The 19609-nt window shown below is 38.2% G+C and overlaps 1 protein-coding gene across 1 annotated transcript; it reads right to left on the bottom strand.

Moving 5' to 3' along the window:
- Nucleotides 1-1524: 1524 nt before the first annotated feature.
- Nucleotides 1525-18243, bottom strand: gabrr1 (gamma-aminobutyric acid type A receptor subunit rho1). Its single transcript, XM_051874158.1, is given in 11 exon segments — nucleotides 1525-1940; nucleotides 1942-2076; nucleotides 4233-4423; nucleotides 4751-4903; nucleotides 6780-6920; nucleotides 7091-7173; nucleotides 12820-13043; nucleotides 13291-13358; nucleotides 15716-15822; nucleotides 17049-17099; nucleotides 17909-18243. Coding segments are annotated over 11 exon segments (1416 nt in total). The 5' UTR covers nucleotides 18007-18243; the 3' UTR covers nucleotides 1525-1775.
- Nucleotides 18244-19609: the final 1366 nt, after the last annotated feature.

Below are 19609 nucleotides of genomic sequence, written 5' to 3' on the forward strand. Positions count from 1 at the left end.
ATGAAATACTGGAGACACAGAGTGGTTGACATACTGGTCCAGGGGGCCAATGCACATGCCGGGTGCTCATCTATCCAGGGCTGGGGAAGTACACAGCATACTTCAACCCAGAGTTCTTCAGCAAACCTGAGCCAGGGCAGTCGCCACTCCTTTCGCCAGCAGCAGCCGACAAAGCAGGCAGACATGCGACTGTTAGGATGCCAGTCTAAGCGCTGATGGTTTCCAGCCTCAGGCGGTCTCAGCAACACCTCAGCATCTGGCTCACTGGGGTCAGAGTACCCAATACCCTAAGATCAGGGTAAGGCTCTAGCTCAGAACCAAGCCACCACATTACCGGGGTATTGTTCCAAGAGTCTTGAAAGGAAATGCACAATGCAAATCCATCTCGGCAGAGATAGAGCCTGTCTTACCCCCCCCCCCAGAGGGTTCTGATGCTAAGGGAGCAGATATCCCATCTGAAAAGGGGAAAATCTCAGATATCACTAAAGTGTAGCCAGAGACTCCTCAGTCTCTCAGGTTGTGCCACTAGGTTTACTTTACATGCAGTTGATACAGTAGGTGGTTCATAAGGATGAACAAATCATGCATTCTTGCCCAAGGCCCTTCCTCGCTCATATGTGTTTAGACCTGTGGTTCTAGAACCCTTTCAATCACCTCCTCATATCTCGGAGAAAGCAGCCCGCCTGCACCTAAACTGCCCAGTCAGGGCCCTGAGAAGATATATAGCTTATACTCAGTCCATAAGGCAGACAGATCCACTATTTGTCTGCTATGGGGAGTCAGTACTGGGCCAGATGTCAAAACAGAGGTTGGCCCGCTGGGTTGTCAGGGCTATTGAGGTGGTATTTAGCAGTGCTGGTGTACATGCCTCCTGGGCACTATTCAAAGTTGTGCCTTTAGAGTTGGTCTGTGCAGCAGCAGGCTGGATCTCCTCACTTACGTTTAGTCGGTTTAATCACCTGAATGTGGCATCTTCTTTAGCTACCTCTGTCCTGCATGCAGGGGAAGGTATAAGTCTGTAAACCACTTGGTTTTCATTCAAGGTGTACACACCTGTTGGCTTGGTTTACTCTTTAATCTTTAGTTTCAGGGACCGGAGTTCACGTTGACATATCATAATGTCAGACTGTTTAATAAAGGATCGAGTTTAACTCATGTCTGTCTTCTAAAATGTTGACCCATATGGTGGTGTGTTGACCAGGATGAATGAGGTCAACAAGCTACCCAACGTGGACATTCGGGGACTAGGTGGTGCCAGTCAGCATAATAAGAGAATGTGCAGGCAGTATTGCACCTGTATTTATAGAGGATGATTGTGTGCAGGTGGAGCGCATTCATTTTACATACGATCTCCAAGCAGCTCACCCTCTAGCGAGGCTCGCTCAAATGGTGGAGTGTTTACCTCATTCATAGAACCTTGGTTACCTGCTAAACATTTTGATTTCTGTATTTCACGGTTCATGTTGACATTCACATAAGTACAATTTCCAAAATGTACTTGAAATTGATAAACAAATCACTATCTGAATAGGCAATTTGATATTTATTGAGAAAATCTATATTCTTTGCTATTCAGGCTAACAATGAAAATATATAAGGAAAAAAAACTTTTTCTTTTGAGGACAGATTATGTGAACTGCCCACGTACATTCCACATATTGCTGGCAAAAATTGATTCCATGTTGCAACGTAATAAAAAAGAACAAACTTAGTTTTTCATGGGTAATTTGTATTCCCAAGACTTTGTCAAATGTCATATAGTGAAGAAGCAGCAGTCACTGCAAGTAGATGGACCAGTATATGATGTTGAAGAGTGTGTATGCTCCAGGGAAGATGACCCGTGAGTATGTGTCTATGGCATGAGTGTCTATTAATAAGCTACTGTTTGAGGTTACAGCAGGTCTTTGAGCTCCCTGCTCGTTATCTAGGACCAGGTGAACCTAGGAACTGCTCCTGTTTGTCCCCGCTCAGCTCCGACATGCCGTAGTTTCCTGTGGTCATCATGTCCATGTCACTGTAGCTGCTGCTCATCATCATCTGACCAGGATGGGTCATTCCACATGTACACGGCAACTGCTGGATCATACAAGCACATATGACATTATTATGACATATTACAGTACTGCCCCCCTTCAAGTCGTGACATGTGTTTTTTTACTATGAAATTTACTGATTTTTAAAAAGCACATACAAGAAAAACTTTTATATTGTTAGGGGCCGTTCACACAGAACGCGTTTTTCTGTTCCAATGCGCTACTTTCCCATTGTTTTTCTAAGTAAACGCGCTTGATGGACGTGCATGACCGTTACGCTCGCGTCTTTTGCAGCGCCTCGCACATGAGCGCCGCGTTTTTAAGACGCCGTGTCAAGTTAAAAGAATTTCTCAAATCACGTCTCAAAAGCGCATCTCGAGACCCTCGTGTTTTACGCTGCGCTTTTTTTTTTTTTTTTTAAATGGCCCCTTAATGATGTTTCAAGATGAACACTTACTGGACTGAAGCAACTTAGATGACTTGACTAACTTTTTATTTTATTTATTTTTTTTATAGAAAAATCATGTTACAATGTGAATATCAAATATGATCCATGAGGCTTCTCAGTTTTTGGAGGGTTTTTTAGTTCCATATTCTCACTCTATACTATATGAGCCATAAAAGCCTGATGTATCAAACATAATACTTGAAAAACACATATACAAACTTTTTTTTAGATTTTGTCGAAAGATTTAATAAACTGTGCCTGTCACGATTTCCCCTACGTCTTATGTGTTTTTTGTTCAAGGACTCTTATTTTGATGTTCTGTTATCTTACCGTTTCTATTGTTTCCATGTTTCACGTCTTGTGTTTAGTTCCGGTTTTGCCTTTGTTACCCTCCAAAGTATTTAATCAGTCTCAACTGTGCCTTGTTATCCTCTTGTTTGCCTGTGTATGGTATATATACCCCTGTGTTTCAGTCTTTAGTTGTCGGTCGTTGTCTTTACTTGTCTTTTGTAAAGCTGTTGTGTTTCCGTTCACTACTTTGGATTATTGTCTCCTCTTCCCCATTTGGATTATTATTATCTATCTTCTCTGCCTGAATTTATATTTCCCAGTTTGGAATTTGCCCTCTCTTTTCTCATTTGGATTATCTTACTTTTTGTGCTTATTTAATAAAGACTGCTTGCATTAGATCCTTGCCTGTCCTCATCCTTGCATTAATGTCAAGCTTTACAGAGTAATTTCTTAACTTTATTAAGATTTTCGGGAATCCAGCCTTAGGGATTTTTTTTTTTACTGTACTTTTTTGGTATTATTTTGGAGAATTTGTACGGATCGTGACTTAAATATTACTTCCTTGAGTCTAGTACACTAGGCAATGAACTCCCACTACACTCCCAGCTAAACTTTTTTGTAGCCAAAAGGGATGTGCAGGTCGCAGTTATATCCGCAGGTACTGTGTTTAATCCACAGGTCGGGTTGGCCAAGTAATAATAAATAATAAAAAAAATTACATTCTGATTAATTGTGGGTGGATAAGCTAAAGCATTAATGATGGAACAGTGGAAATATTACCATGTTTGAAGCTTAATTTTTTGTCAGTTACTAATTTGCAGACTCTCATTAAGCTATGCAGTTGTTTAAGCAGCAATGGAGGCAAAATGGATCCAAGAGAAATTTCAGAAAGGAGACCAATCAAGTGCTGGGTAGGTGATATGTAACCGCTGTGAAGCGCTGTATATGACAAACTAATAAAGCCTATATCCAGCCTTTGCTTGGGCAGAACGCATTTAGTTTTTGGCGTTTGTCAGAAGGTTGCAGTGAAGGAAACAGTGACATTCCAATTTAGGTTTGAAGGGAATAAAGCCTGTGTTTAGGCTATTAAGGAAATGTAATTTTGCCAAAGAAGAACTTTTACTTTAAATAAATGTTCATTTAAAAGCAGCCCACTTCAATGTAATATGTTACCATATCATCACGCTTAACACTGATAATTAGAATAACTGTAATGCGATGATCGGTTTCAGATATCTAAATCAGAGAAAATCATAGGTTTGGTTGGGTGGCAGGTGGATGATTTATTTTTAACAGCAGATTTGGGTAACGTTAGACATGATCCACACATCTCTAGTAGCCAACAAGACAGGTCCCTCTATGTTTGTCCCTAAATATCAATGATTAGCCTTGCTAAAATGCTGTATTAACCATAGAACAAGTACATTTTAATAAATTTGAACTAAACTGTCTTAGCTTACCCTGTTGCTTTGTACTTTGCGCTCCTGCAGAGTGGACAGGTAATTGACAGCGGCATACTCTATCACAGACAGGAAGACAAAGACGAAGCTGACCCACAGGTAAATGTCCACAGCTTTGATGTAGGAGACTCTGGGCATGGAGGCATTCACTCCAGTGATGATGGTGGACATGGTGAGTACCGTCGTAATGCCTACAAAGAGATCAGTGTGATCAATTTATTCAAAAGTGCATGCTGCAAAATCTGTCATTTGGGGAAGGCACTTAAGTGTATGTGTCATCAGGTGTGTTCGACTTGAAGCGGTGCTGCGCAGACCACGAGAGCAGGAGAGAGAAAATAGCTCAGTATGCTTTTGAATCGCTCTAGCGGTACTTTAATATCATACACCGATCGGTCTGCGCAGCACCGCTTCAAGTTGAACACACCTGTTCTTGTAGTTTTTAATCAAATTATGCAACAGCACATGCGGCAATGTTTTACAGCATGATGTAGTTACACAATTCATTTAAAACATCTCACCCAGAGGAACCCTCGCAGGAACAGCTCGTCGGTCAATCCAGAAGGACACCCATGACAGCATTACCATTAGAGTGGCGGGAAAGTACGTCTGAAGCAGGAAGAAGAAGATATGACGACGCAGGGTGAAGTTGATGTAAAGACGATTGTACCAACCTGCAGGAGAAGATTGAAGGGGAAAAGTTTGCAGTTTTAGTCATAACAAAGCACCACCGATCATGGTGTACAGCAGGGCTATCCAGTTCTATTCCTGGAGGACCGCAACCCTCAGAGTTTAGTTCTAACCCTAATCAAACACATCCTCCTGTAATAATCAAGTAATTCTGAAGACCTTGATTAGCTTGGTTTGGAACTAAACTCTCTGGGTCGTGGCCCTCTAGTAACGGAACTGAATAGCCCTGCTGTACAGTATCTACCGAAGAGACTAGATAAACGTGTTGTGTTCATAAGTGAAATTGTGCTGTGGACTACTATTTTGAAAAGGAAGTATGAACTTGTGTAATGACGTAATCAGGCTAAATCCATTTTAAATTCCTGCCAAGTTACCATCCCCGTACAAGTAGTGCAGCACACAATAAAACACAGAACAACGGGAAAATACCACTAAACCTATGTGATGTTCGGAAGCCTAGTTGGTTGAAGGATTATGTTACTTTGATCCGATGTGCTGTTCTAGATCTGATGTGTGGATGTGTTTGCATTGTTGGTGTAACTCTGATGTTCTATTCTGTTTTTAAAAAAGGGGAAAATGTTGTGTTCATAAGTGAAAATGTGTTGTGGACTGTGATTTTTAAAAGGAAGTCTGAGCTGTTGTGTAATGATGTAATGTGCATGAGAACAAAAGTGATGAGTAAACAAGATGGATGAAGTTTGCTACTCCCCTCTCGTGTGCTTCATTTTTTTATAACTCCTGATAGATACCACAAAACGCAAACACAAAAACTGCACATATTTCTCGAAGCACATTTAAATATCTGTGCACATGAACATCTAACAATGTATTGAAGAATCTTCTTGTCTTGATGCTGATCTATCAATAAATATATACAGTAGTTTTTGTGAATAGCATGTTACAGTGTTGGAAATTAACATGAGCTTGGTGTAAGGATGACAGCAAAATTAACAAAAAGACCACACAAATTCAAGATGACAGGGCAAAAAAAAAAAAAAGCCCTTTTTTTGATTCTCACAGTCAACTGCAAACAGAAAAGTCTTTTGAAAGCAATCATAAGTGATATCATTAGTGCAAGTCAAGGATGTCCAAATCTGCTTCTTGAGGGCCAATGTCCTGCAGAGTTGAGCTCCAACTTGCCCCAACACACCTGCCTGGAGTTCAGGGTTACTGTCTAGTAGCCTGTTTACTTGCTAATACTATCACACTACGATATTCTGAATCAGTAAAATTGGGGGCTGACACAGCATAATCCACATCATGGACTTTAGGTTTATTTGAAGGTTTGGTAAAAGAATATAGTGAGTTTTTATGACATCGCACATTCTCTGTGTTTCCTGTATATATTCTCTCTAAATACCTTCTAGATAGATTTTACTTTTACCTTTTACTTAACTATCTTTAACTGTTGAAGCCATGCCGATTTGGTTACTTTTTACAGGATAAAATACCAAGCAGTTTCAGAGTTTCCAAATAGTATTTTAAGTTTTAACTGCTTCAACAATCTTTACTAGTCAGGATTTATGGTATTACGCAACATGACTTACATTACATGAGACAATATGGAGGGTAGCAACAGCTGTCATCAGTAGTGGTTTTAAGGTGGGATTAGTAAAGGATCAGTTGCAGACACTCTAACTCAGTGGTTCCCAACCCTGGTCCTGGAGCGCCCCTGAATCTGCACATTTTGTATATCTCTCTAATCAAACACACCTGATTCAACTCATCAGTTCATTAGTAGAGATTTCATTAGTAGAGACTTCATGGTTGTGTCATCTAAAATGTGTACTGTTGGGGGTACTCCAGGACCAGGGTTGGGAACCGCTGCTCCAACTTTACCGGAGATCCAATAATCAGTACCTGTGCTGCTGTAGAAAGCTAGTTTTGTGGTGGTGTGAAACTCCTGAATGAGGAACTGAGACAGAGAGATCTTCTCATCCGTCTGCAGAGATTTGTTTCCTCTCTTCCAGTACAGCATGAGGTCATCATCAGTATAGGCATCTGCAAAGAGAATAACACAAATACATATGAACTCACAAACACTTAAACACTAGATAAACACTGAATATTCTATTTTTCTCTGAAATATGTGTCACAATGTGCTTTGAAATGTTTAATTCAGTCATGAAAATGTTTACATCAATCATCAATCATCATGTGTTTAGACTCACAGCTTTCAATCTCCAGTGAGCATGTCTGGGTGTCCAGTGGAAAGTGACTGAGATCCATATTGCACATTGCTGTGACCGTGACCCTGGTGAGAGTGTATGGAGTAATTAAAACTTGTGTCACAGATATATAGAACAAATACACTATATAGAACTCTCTTCGTTATTTTAGTTATTTGGTATAGCCCCATCAGGAATTTAGCAGCAGTGCAGCCTTCCCCCTCTTAACATTTTCATTTTCATCCAAAAAAAAAAAAAAAAAAAAAAAAACTCCCATGAAATTATTTATATGATTAAAATTTGCAATAAAAATACATGAGTAAATTTAAATAAAATTAAATGTTGTTTAATTTATTTCATCCATAATCCTGTTATGACGTGTAGAAGGAGGAGTCCCGTTAACAAATAGGCTTTGAAATCATCTAGGATCCCAAAATCTTTATCATTTGCGATGTGCTATTTGTTAAAATAAAATCTACACTTTTATTTCAAATTCACAATCAGTCATCAACTGTTTATTACACCAGACAAGCAACATAAACTCATTGGAAAAACATGCCTCCATTAACTCTAAAAACATTCCTATATATAATTCACAGCAGTTTCCAGATGAAATGAATACTAGTGGCAGCAAAACAAAAATTATTGATTATGCTTCAGAAAATGCATTTTTATCCCACATTTGCTTTTGTTAGGTTTAAGCTAAGGTTTACTGTAGGTGGTACGTGATAAGGCAGTAACTTGTAAGAGCCAACTTAAGAGTAACTTAAGAGCCACATGTTTCAGATAAAAAACCCACTAAGCACCAATCACTGGACATTTCACTTTAAAAGTGTCACGAAACGTGCAAGAAGGAACATAATATCATTTTGCAGAAATACCACCACAGGCACATTTTTCTAATGAGCTTGGATTGCAAACAAGTGATCTTCTAAAAAGGATTCAAAACTGACATCAACTTTGGTCGATAACTGCCATTTGAAGCCAAGTATCAGGACTGAGAAGATACTCTCTCCAGACATAATAAATGCAGTCAACTTTTTTGAGTTCTCTTTTATCTCAATAATCCTAAATGACTAAAATAGTATGCTGTTTATGCAGAGACCATAAATGCTGTCTGTGTATGTTACTGGTATGGAAGTTTAATTTTATTATCACCCTGTCAGAAGTCTAAAGCACACCTTTAGCATCCCCAACAAAAAGTACAAGCAAAACCCCACAAAAGCAGGCTTGCATTCCAAGATACATCTAGTGGAGAATGTGGGCAGCTTTAGTGAAGGTAGACCAAACTTCTAATTTCCTCTCTCCTACAGACACAGCCTCCTCTGTTGACATGTAGGAAATATTTCCTTAGTTTGAAAGTTTAATGATATTTCAACTGGTGATCTAATGTTGTATATTCATTGAATAAATTATTATGGTCTGCCATATTACAGAAATCTACAGCATCATCTTTACAAGTCTTTACAGCATCATGCTGATGAGGATGAATATGACCCCACCGAGCTTTTCAGAGGCATTTAAATATGACAAAACTTGAAACGAAAACTGAACCAATTCATATGGATCAAGTTCTTGTCTACACAGTCGAAAAACATTGATTCCAGCAAATGCTTTAACAGTGCTACTTTAAGTGTCAGCTTCCAAGTCAATATTATTTCATATAAACAGATATACCTCACATCTATATTGAAACCAAACACCTCATAATTCAGCATCTCAGAGAAACCATTTTGCAACTGATCTGTGGACACAGAGAAAACTGCAGCACATAAATAAGTCAGGGAAACAGTCATTGTAGTGTCTTGGCTGTTGTGAGTTAACACACATATCACACAGCTATGTGATTCTTTTGAAGAGAAGAAAGGAAGCTGGAGACAGAAACAGAAAAATGCCATAAAGGAAATCTCCACATTGCTGTGAATGGAGTAATAGAAATACACAGGGTGTCTGCAGCACTGTCAAAGCTTAGAAGGCCCACATCTGCATTCACCAGATAACTGGTTTGCATGTTAGTGGGCCAAGAAACAGAAACACTCGTCCCTCCCAGACCACAAACTCTGGAATTCATCTTATGATGGTGGAACAGTTTTTGGAGCAGCTGCAGGCTGTGTGGGTGGAAGACCAAAAGGAATGGCATCTGATACCAAAGGCTCTGATATTACAGTTTAAGAAACAGTGAAAGTAGTTCTTCAGCCTCTTAGCCCTTTTACTAATGCACTTCAAGGAATGTGAAATATACCACCCTGTCCTCACCTTTGACATTTATTTGTAAGATGCAGTCAATGCTGCTGTCAAGAATCGGGTGACTTTGCACTAGCCCTGGAGATAAAGGTAATGTCTTGATGGGTAGGCAACTATTGCAGATTTGAACACTGCAACTTACCTTAATGCAAGGTTTAAAGGACAGCTTTTTGTCAAGAATGAAGTCAAACAAAGTTTCTGGATGAGGTGAGGAAAATGGACAACAATATAAATGTCACTTATGTTTCGAGAAGGTGGTCTGCCTTGGGCCATTAATTTATTCAAGACTGATTTGAAGCAGCTGCTTTCCAGGAGACAGTGCCCCCTCAAGTCAAGCAGAGCTTGATGAGATTAGCTAAACACTGAATTCCTTGTGTACTCCAGATGACAGAAGTAGGATAATCCACTTTATTCATGTAAAACAGATATGAGAACACTACAAAACTATACATACAGCAGGGGTTCCAAACCTTCCCCTGGAGAACTACCTTTCTGCAGACTTTAGTTCCAACCCTGCTTCATCACACCAGCCTGTAATTTTCAAGAAACCCTAAATACCTTGATTAGCTGTTTCAGGTGTGTTTGATTGGGGTTGAAGCTAAACTATGCAGGGCAGTGGCCCTCCAGCAACGAGGTTGGTCATTCTTGTGGACTTGTGAAGCATCATCAGTCACTGCCCAAGTACTGTTCCAATTCAAAGTTCACATCTAGCCAAGTACAGTTCAAATCCCTGGATGTGTTCTAGCTCCGCCCCTTTTTTTCTGGGAATGCATCAGGAGGTGACTTGTGTGAACTAATTATATATATATATATATATATATATATATATATATATATATATATATATATATATATATATATATATATATATATATATATATATATATATATATATATATATATATATATATAACAGTATGTTAAACTATGTGAGAATTGTATTTAATATAGACTACTCAATCAAAAGAGTAAACACAACTACAAGCCACGTATACTTCACAAGTTCGCCTGCCCATTCAGTCTTAATGGGTAATAGTAAACAAACTTGGCTTGCTGTCCTCGAAGGAGGCTCGAACCCGAGGCTAAGCTTAAGCTCTAAACTAAACCCCCCTATAACAGTACTGTGAAGAAATAGAGAAGGAGATGGCTAGGGTCAGTGTCACTACTGGTAGCATGAGGCGATACCTGGACCCTACAGAGGTTCCACAGGCAGTCCAACTCCTCCAGGATGGCACCAGATGTATGTGCCATTGCCAGAAGGTTTGCTGTGCCTCCCAGCACAGTCTCAAGAGCATGGAGAAGATTCCAGGAGACAGGCAGTTACTCTAGGAGAGCTGGACAGGGCCGTAGAAGGTCCTAACCCATCAGCAGGACCGGTATCTGCTCCTTTGTGCAAGGAGGAACAGGATGAGTACTGCCAGAGCCCTACAAAATGACCTCCAGCAGGTCACTGGTGTGAATGTCTCTGACCAAACAATCAGAAACAGACTTCATGAGGGTGGCCTGAGGGCCCGACATCCTCTAGTGGGCCCTGTGCTCACTGCCCGGCACCGTGGAGCTCGATTGGCAGTTGCCATTAAACACCAGAATTGGCAGGTCTGCCACTGGCACCCTGTGCTTTTCACAGATGAGAGCAGGTTCACCGTGAGCACGTGACAGACGTGAAAGGGTCTGGAGAAGCTGTGGAGAATGTTATGCTGCCTGTAACATCGTTCAGCATGACCTGTTTGATGGTGGGTCAGTGATGGTCTGGGGAGGCATATCCATGGAGGGACGCACAGACATCTACAGGCTAGACGATGGCACCCTGACTGCCATTAGGTATCGGGATGAAATCCTTGGACCCATTGTCAGACCCTACGCTGGTGCAGTGGGTCCTGGGTTCCTCCTGGTGCAAGACAATGCCCGGCCTCATGTGGCGAGAGTATGCAGGCAGTTCCTGGAGGATGAAGGAAATGATACCATTGAATGGCCCTACGCTCGCCTGACCTAAATCCAATAGAACACCTCTGGGACATTATGTTTCGGTCCATCTGACACCACCAGGCTGCACCTCAGACTGTGCAGGAGCTCAGTGACGCCCTGGTCCAGATCTGGGAGGAAATACCCCAGGACACCATCCGTCGTCTCATTAGGAGCATGCCCCGACATTGTCAGGCATGCATACAAGCACATGGGGTCCATACAAACTAAGTACCATTTTGAGTTGCTGCAATGAAATTTCAGCAAAATGGACTAGCCTGCTGCATCATTTTTTCACTTTGATTTTTGGGGTGTCTTTGAATTCAGTCCTTTGTAGGTTGAATATTTTCATTTCCATCAAACGATGTGGCATCCTTTCGTTCCTAACATGTTACCCAGTCCATATCAGTATAGATATCCAGCATGATATTTTTCCCCATTAAGATCTGATGTGTTTTCAAAGTGTTCCTTTAATTTTTTTGAGCAGTGTACTTTTAAGTATATCTCGATCAAAAGATTGAAAATATACTTAGACATTGCTGTCAGTTATAGTAAAAGTCAAATATACTTATGTGAAATTTTAAGTATATTTATGTACTTCTCAGAAAAAGTAGACTGGAAGTAAGCCTATACGTTCTTATTTTTAGTTTTAAAAAAGTACACTAATAGCACACTTGAATAAACTTCTTTTTGTAAGGGTATACACACCGTTTCATTCAGTTTCGTTCACTTTGTCGGTCATCGTCTATGTTGGAAATGTGGTTAGTGTACTGCAACATAATAAAATGTGAAAAAAAGGGGGGGGGGGGTCTGAATACTTTCTGAATGCACTGTAAATAGCAAAACACTTCGGATCAGCCATCTGGCCTTGGATAAAAGGACAGATACTGGATCAAACGGTTAAGAGGGAGGAGATAGCCTTGACATAACGGATCGACTTATAGATTGTAAGTCGAGATGTACATAGAAGAATAAAGTCATTTTGTCCAGCAGACTGGGTGTGGGACAGATCTGAGATTAAAGCTCACCAATGAGCCAGCTTTGTGTCTGAATAGACATGTGGGTTGCATTAATCCCACAGATTCCCACATATTAATCCACACGTTCACTCATCTAAAGCAAGAACCAGAATCAGCGCCTCTTGTAGAAAACAGACCTTGGTCGACAAAAACTTAATAGCAAGCACCGAAATCCTAAATTCCAGTAAAGTGAATGTGTTGATTTATATCAAAGATGGAAAACCACAGATCTTTTTGTTTATTGAGCAAATCTGAGTCTCTCCCACTGATTAGGTTTAGACTCAGCTATGTCATACAGCTACAGTAAATCCGGACGTAACATAGCTCTTCTGATGGCTGGCAATCTGTTTCTTGAGCTTTGATCGGGATTAAATTGAGCGTTTCCACAGTTCTGAGAGGGCAAATGTTATATACAAAAAGAAAACGCAAAGCCTGAATAAAATGTCAGAGCTTTGTTGTAACAAGACCATCAGTATATGTACTGTATGTGTGATTTGTGATAGTTACCTCAAGCTGTAGAGCACTTTGCCATCGGGATGCACTCGGAGCATGACATTCTCTGTGGTGGTGTCATGGATGAAAGATCGTTTGGAATGGACAAAAAATATGTCGGGTACCCAAATTTTCTTAACCAGTCGGCCATCAAAGGTCATGCTCTGGTTGGTGTTGCTGGGAAAGGACAGTCGCTCGTCCTTCCAGTAATGTCTCAGGTACAGGGTTATGGTGAAGTCCTGTAACACAATCCATTCATATATTCATCTTAACAACTGATTAAAACAGTTTAAACAGTACCCTCATTTCTATCCCAAGAGCCTTCTGTAAGAAAAAAAGCCAATGCATCTAAGGTGCTTGAAAATGTTGAATTAGAGCTCTTGCTATAATCCAAATCCTGTGGCATTTCAGATCATGATAGCACTGAATCATTTATGATGCAAGAGCTGTAAGCCATATTTATAAAGGCATGTGTCTGTTTCCTACCATATCAACTTCAGAGATGGTGTCCAGACTCTCAAGCTGAACATCAACACCCACAGGTATCGCGGGACCTGAAATCAAGCACAATATTCATTTTTCCTTTTTAAATCATGATACATCAAACAAAAAATTTGCACGCACTAATGAGCTTTAAACTGTTTTACAATGCACACAAAAGCAAAGTAACAGTTAAATGTATGATGAAAAAAATATAAATTTACATTAGACCTATAGACCTAAATAATCTGCTCAACAAATCTATCCATTTATTATCCACTTCAGTAACATTAAAGCAGGGGTGTCCAATCCTGCTCCTGGAGGGCCACTGTCCTGCAGAGTTCAGCTCCAGCCCTAATTAAACACATTTGAACCATAAATGTCTAACTAGGCATACTAGAAATTTTCAGGCAGGTGTTTTGAGGCAAGTTGGAGCTAAACTCTACAGGACAGTGACCCTTTGAGAGCAGGATTGGAGCAAAAGGTTCTGATAGATTATTATGTCCCAGCCTGAAACCTGCCATATCAGGTGGTCAGCTTTTTTTCCCCTTTCTTTTTTTCCCCCTTCTTTGAACATGTTAACTGGTTTGTTACTAGATAATGGTGGAATAATGCTGCCTTCACGTGCATCGTAAATACTAGTTTCCTAGCTAAAAAAAAAAAAAAAAAAAAAAAAAAAAAAAATTGCACATGAATGTCGAAACTTGAATGCGATAAGTTCATAATCACGGACATGGGAATTATCAAATTTCATACAGCACATGAAGGCAGCATATGTACACTTAGGTAAGGGGTGGGAAACTCTGGCCCTCGAAATCCATTGTCCTGCAGAGTTTAGCTCCAACTCTAATCAAACTAAGCCAGCTAATCAAGGTCTTCAGGATCACTACTACGGAGCCCCGCATATGACATGCAAGAAAAAAAAAAATTAAATTGTGTGCACGATTTACTACTTCGTTCCCTCGAATTACTAAATCGTGCGGATGATTTACTATTTAGTTCCCTTGATTTATAAATCATGCGCATGATTTATAAATCAAGGGAACGAAGTAGTAAATCGAGGGAACAAATTAGTAAATCGTGCGCACGATTTAGCCTACTATTTTTTTCCTGCATGTCTTGTCCGGGGCTCCATAAACTACAGTTTCCTAGTTGCTAGAATACTTTGAGGGTATAGTGGGCGATTTCGAACAAAGCCATTCACTATTCCCTACATTACTCCAGTAATATAGTCCGCCTTCCGCATTCAACTTAAGACGAAAGTGTAACGCCTCTCTCAGTTCAAAACGCTTATGCTACGTCCTACGCCTTCCGTATTCAACTTACGAAACAAGCTTAACTGACACGACTTCAGGTACGCTTTTTTTGTAAGTTGAATACGGAAGGCAGTCTGGAGGAAGCCAGTCATTTTACTTTGTAACGTGTTAAATATGGATATTTTTCTTATACAAACGCATCGCTTCGCTTCAGAAGGCCTTTATTAACCCCCCAGAGCCGTATGGAGTATGTTTATGATGGATGGATGCACTTTTTTCGAGCTTCAAACAGGTGGTTTCCGTGCACTGCCATTATAAAGCTTTGGAGCATCAGGGTGATTATTATAATATACTGTATAATATATAATATAATATAATATAATATATGTAATATAATTATATATTATAGACTCAAATAAAAATAAATAAGCTATTTAAATGTAGATATATATTGTTCTAGCAAATCTCTGTTTTTAGCACACACAAAAAAAAAACTAAAAAAAAACTTGCATGAAACTTGTGAAAGGCAAAAGAAAATCTGTGAAAAAACACTAAATGTCCTTTTTTCACCTCAGGGCATTATTTTCATAACCCTTAATCTGGTTTTGATCTGACCGTAGTATTTACAGTTTGTGTGAACTTTAGTGAAGATAGGGGCCGATAAGTGAATGCTTGTGGCACAGAGCCACAGTAAATCAGTGTCATAATCTGGCATGAGCTTATGTAAAGCTGATTGCCTGTGATGTCAGTCCAAATCCCATAAATCTGAGTCTTGTATCGTTTATTAAGATCTTGGCATTTCGTATCTGCCATTAATAAATAATGAAAATCATAGGTCGCTTATTAGTCCATATGCACCACCAATAAAGTAATGATTAGAGCAAGCAGAAATCATCTAAAAAGAAAGAAAATAATCATTCATTTATTTTAATTTAACGCAAATGTAATACTTAATAAAATTAGATTTATGAAGTTACTTCTTTATTCTGTAGAATAACCAACAATAAGTTTGATTATTTATATATTTAAAATAGATTTATGTTGTTTTAGACAACCACCCAGAAGACACATCCATAATTTCTACCTCTAGAGAGCCTGGAAATTTTTCTCAACATATCTGTCAGTGCTTGCTATCATCTGTTTTTGGGAATCAAAGTATTCTTCTTTAGTCTCACCTCCAAAGCCAGGCCTCATGGTGAAGTCATGGTCATCTAACTTCAGGAGTTGTTCTGATTTTGTGACAGGAGCTTTTGTGACGTCTGGACTTCTCATCAGGAAGGTGCTGTTAAACAGAGAAATAAACATTTTAAAAAAGTCACAAAGAAATATTATGAAAAATGTGAAAATATTATTGCTGGTAAAGCATGGTCCAAACACACTAAGGTGGGGATCAAATTCAAAATCAATCCAGTCAAAAACTTAAATTATCAAAACAAAAGCACTCAGGAGAACAATATCCAAGACAGGAGAACAAAAACTACTCCACATGCAACAAGAACCAACAAACACAACTGAAAACTGAGGGGTATAAATACATACAGGCAAACAAGACATTAGACACAGGTGAAAATCATAGGTTACTATGGAGACAAACAAGGGCATAATAAGTAACCTAGGAAACAGAAAATAAGCGGAAAATGGGGAACAAAGAAAGCAGGAACACAGCACAGGGAATCAATACAAACTAAATGGCCCTTTTATAAGACACCATTTTCAAATAAAAACAGAAAACTTTTTATGCGTTTTGGGCGTTCATTTACATGACAAAGGCGTTTTGGTGGCCTGAAAACGCAAACTTTTGAAAACGGGTTTCAAAGTGCAAGTTTTTGAAAACGGTCTCCGTGTAAACAACAAAAACGCAAATCTGTGAAAACGATAACGTCATGCACATGCGCATTACATGTTCAGTCTATAGTGTTTCATCGCCATCTAATGGCCTGCCAGCAGAATACAGCGTTTTTAGTCATTTTTACAGATTCGTAGATCGTTTTGACAATGGTGTCGTCTGTACGCGGAAAACTCAAAGGAAAAACTTCTCCGTTTTAAGCATATCGTTGTCGTGTAAACGTACCCTAAAATCCATAAAAATGAACATAAACCTGACAATTGCTGTATTTGAAATGCTGAGAATTAGGCTAACAAAATATTTCAATCAATATGTAATGCTATATTAGGATTATTTAGGAACTAGTGATTGTAAAAAAAAAAAAATCTAATGAAGACTTTAAATCACTTAATTTTTGCACATCATAGCTGGTTGTGTTTATTGCTACCCAGCATGTAAAATCATTTTTATGATATTATTCTTATTACTTTAATTTCAGGGTTGCAACAGTACTAGGGGCTTGAACCTGAGAATTCTCGCAAATGATATAGTATAATATTAAAATAGCCTATGTTATTTATTTATTTATTTATTTAAAAAAAAAAAAAAAAAAAAAGGAGAAAATGAAATGTATGAGTCAGACAGTATTGCAGATACATTTGACAGTATAGTTGTTGTTCTACCTGCCAGGTTTACGTGCTTCTCTCTCTGTTCTGTTGGTTTCTCGTTTGGATCTGACAAATGCAGGAAGTGACATTATCATTAGATAACAGAACATAACAACAACTCATAAGACATATTCATATGCTGTGAAAGAATTTTTTAAAGCATGATTTTTATATATATATATATATATATATATATATTAATACCCATAAGTGCAGTGGAGATCACTATAGTCTTAGTATTTGATATCTCTTTTTTCTTTAATGAAGCCAGCACTCGTGATGATCATGTTTTTCAGCATGATTTGAGAATGTTCCAAACAGCATTGTGCGCTTTAGTAGAAGCAAGGAAATCTGACCCTCTGTACAAAGCAGTTCACATCAACAATGACACAAATTTGTTTATAACTAATTAAATACTTCGACATTGTAATTTGTGCTTCTTTGTTCTAAAACAAATTCAACAATCCTAAAACTATGAGGTTTAAATTAAATTCAGAATTCCGGATTTCCAGTTTGGTCTGATTTGTTTGTTTGTTTATTAATAATGTGCAGACAGGTACATTTAAATGCACTTTTCGAAGCTTTTTTGACCTTTAATTTCTTTCTTTTTTCGTTTTGAATTGAAATTATTTTTTACCTTTATTATTACAACAGGTCTATATTTTGTTATATTATAGATTGTTTCTTGTAACTATAGCAGAAATAGCTAAGCTAGAAACAAGAAATAGTTAATAAACCAAGTGAATCATGCCATACTCATCACTCTCTGGTGTCACTTGCATCCCGTCTGCCCTTCAGCGCGCGTCTACATTCTCAGTGTTTTTCACACTTTCCATGAATAACCGTTGAATGCATGATTGTGGTGATGTTCTCACCTGGTTTGGCTGCATGTCTGAAGCACCTGTCCACGCGGCTGAAGCGCTCCAGTGGAGAGAAAGCACGCGCAGAGCAGAAAGCAGACATCAGCGTGCATGATGCCCACATCAACCTACAGCCACGCAAATCCTTTTAGAAGCAATTAAATTCAAAATCACTGCTGCTGGAACCTTAAAGACGGTCCATTCTTGTGGTGCAGCCTGTGCCGACGTGCTATCTAATGCACTCTACATGCGTCCAGATGCGTTTAATCTGTAGGCTATTAATGTGAAGGTCAGATATGCTGTTTGCTGCATCCTTTCTCGCATCCAGGAGGGGCTTTCGCAGGTTAGAGGGTGAAACAGACATTTGCTGGCTGTATATTATGTAATGTTCTGTGGGTATTACGTGCTATTTGAATTACACTTACATAATCCAGTGGTATAGTCACTGAACATTGTTCTAGTTTCCTCCAAATGGTATCTCTGAAATATTTTAAAGGTGTTAAAATGCAACATTTGATTAAAAAAATGCTAATATTCAATATTCTTTCAATCATATTCGTGATACATATTGAGTATAAATCGAAAAGAGCTATGCGACCAGTGAAAACCTTGGATTTTAGTCACTGGATTTGACTAAAATGTTTTTTTCTGGTCATAAATTAGTAAATCATATTTTCTCACACCATAGAAACCTATTTTGCTTGACAACACCAAATAAATTATTAATTATAAAAAGTCGTATTTTCATTAATAATTATTAATAAATAAACAAATCTTTTTTAATTTTTTTTTTTTTTTTTTTTTTTTTTTTTAATGAATTTTAATTTATTTTTTAATGGATGAGAGGAGTTGTGAAAGGAAAACCAGCCAACAAATGTCTAGCATGTTCCTCCACCTCCAATACTGCATAAAACTCAGTTAAGAATTTTCATTTGTTTACCAGCCTAACTCCAATACTTCCTTTTGGTATTTATTTTTTAATGTACTATTATTCCTAAATGTGGGAAACAGTCATAATAAAGAATAAATATGTGTTTCCAAACATATTCCAAACACTGGTTTAATGTTCATACAAAATAAATAAACACACAAATAAATAAACACACAAACAAAAATATACATAATCTAAAAGTAGCAATTTATTTAAAAAAATAAAAATATTTTAAGCTACTACATGACAGAACACATAGTACCATAGTACATAAATATGGTAATTATACAATACCATAGTATTATCAAAGTGCCATGGATTTTACATTAGCTTTTTTCCTTACACAGTATTTCACATCATTGAACACTGTAAAAAAGAATTGTTGGTTAAACTTAAAAAAGTAAGTTACCTGGTTGCCATAAATTATGAGTTTGGTTTGGTTTAGCGATTGGTTTAATCAACAGAAACTCAAAATATTATGTTATCTGAACTAGGCTACATTAATTATCTAAGTTGATTTGATAAAAGAAAAAATGTTGTGATAACAAATCAGGAAAATATTTTTTTTTTTTACAGTGTAGTGCTGTTGCAAAAGTCTGAGAGCTTCATAAATATAAAACAAATTGTAAGAATATTCCAAAATGTCTTGATTGTTTTAAAATATAAATATATTTTTTTATGTATGTAGGCTATTTTCAACAAATGAACCATCTCATATGTCACGACTGAAGATATAGCCATACATGTAACGAGGTGCATGTAGTTAATTTAGCCAAACCCTTCTT

Source organism: Ctenopharyngodon idella, chromosome 20, assembly GCF_019924925.1.
Source record: "Ctenopharyngodon idella isolate HZGC_01 chromosome 20, HZGC01, whole genome shotgun sequence".
In the NCBI taxonomy this organism is placed as follows: Eukaryota; Metazoa; Chordata; class Actinopteri; order Cypriniformes; family Xenocyprididae; genus Ctenopharyngodon; species Ctenopharyngodon idella.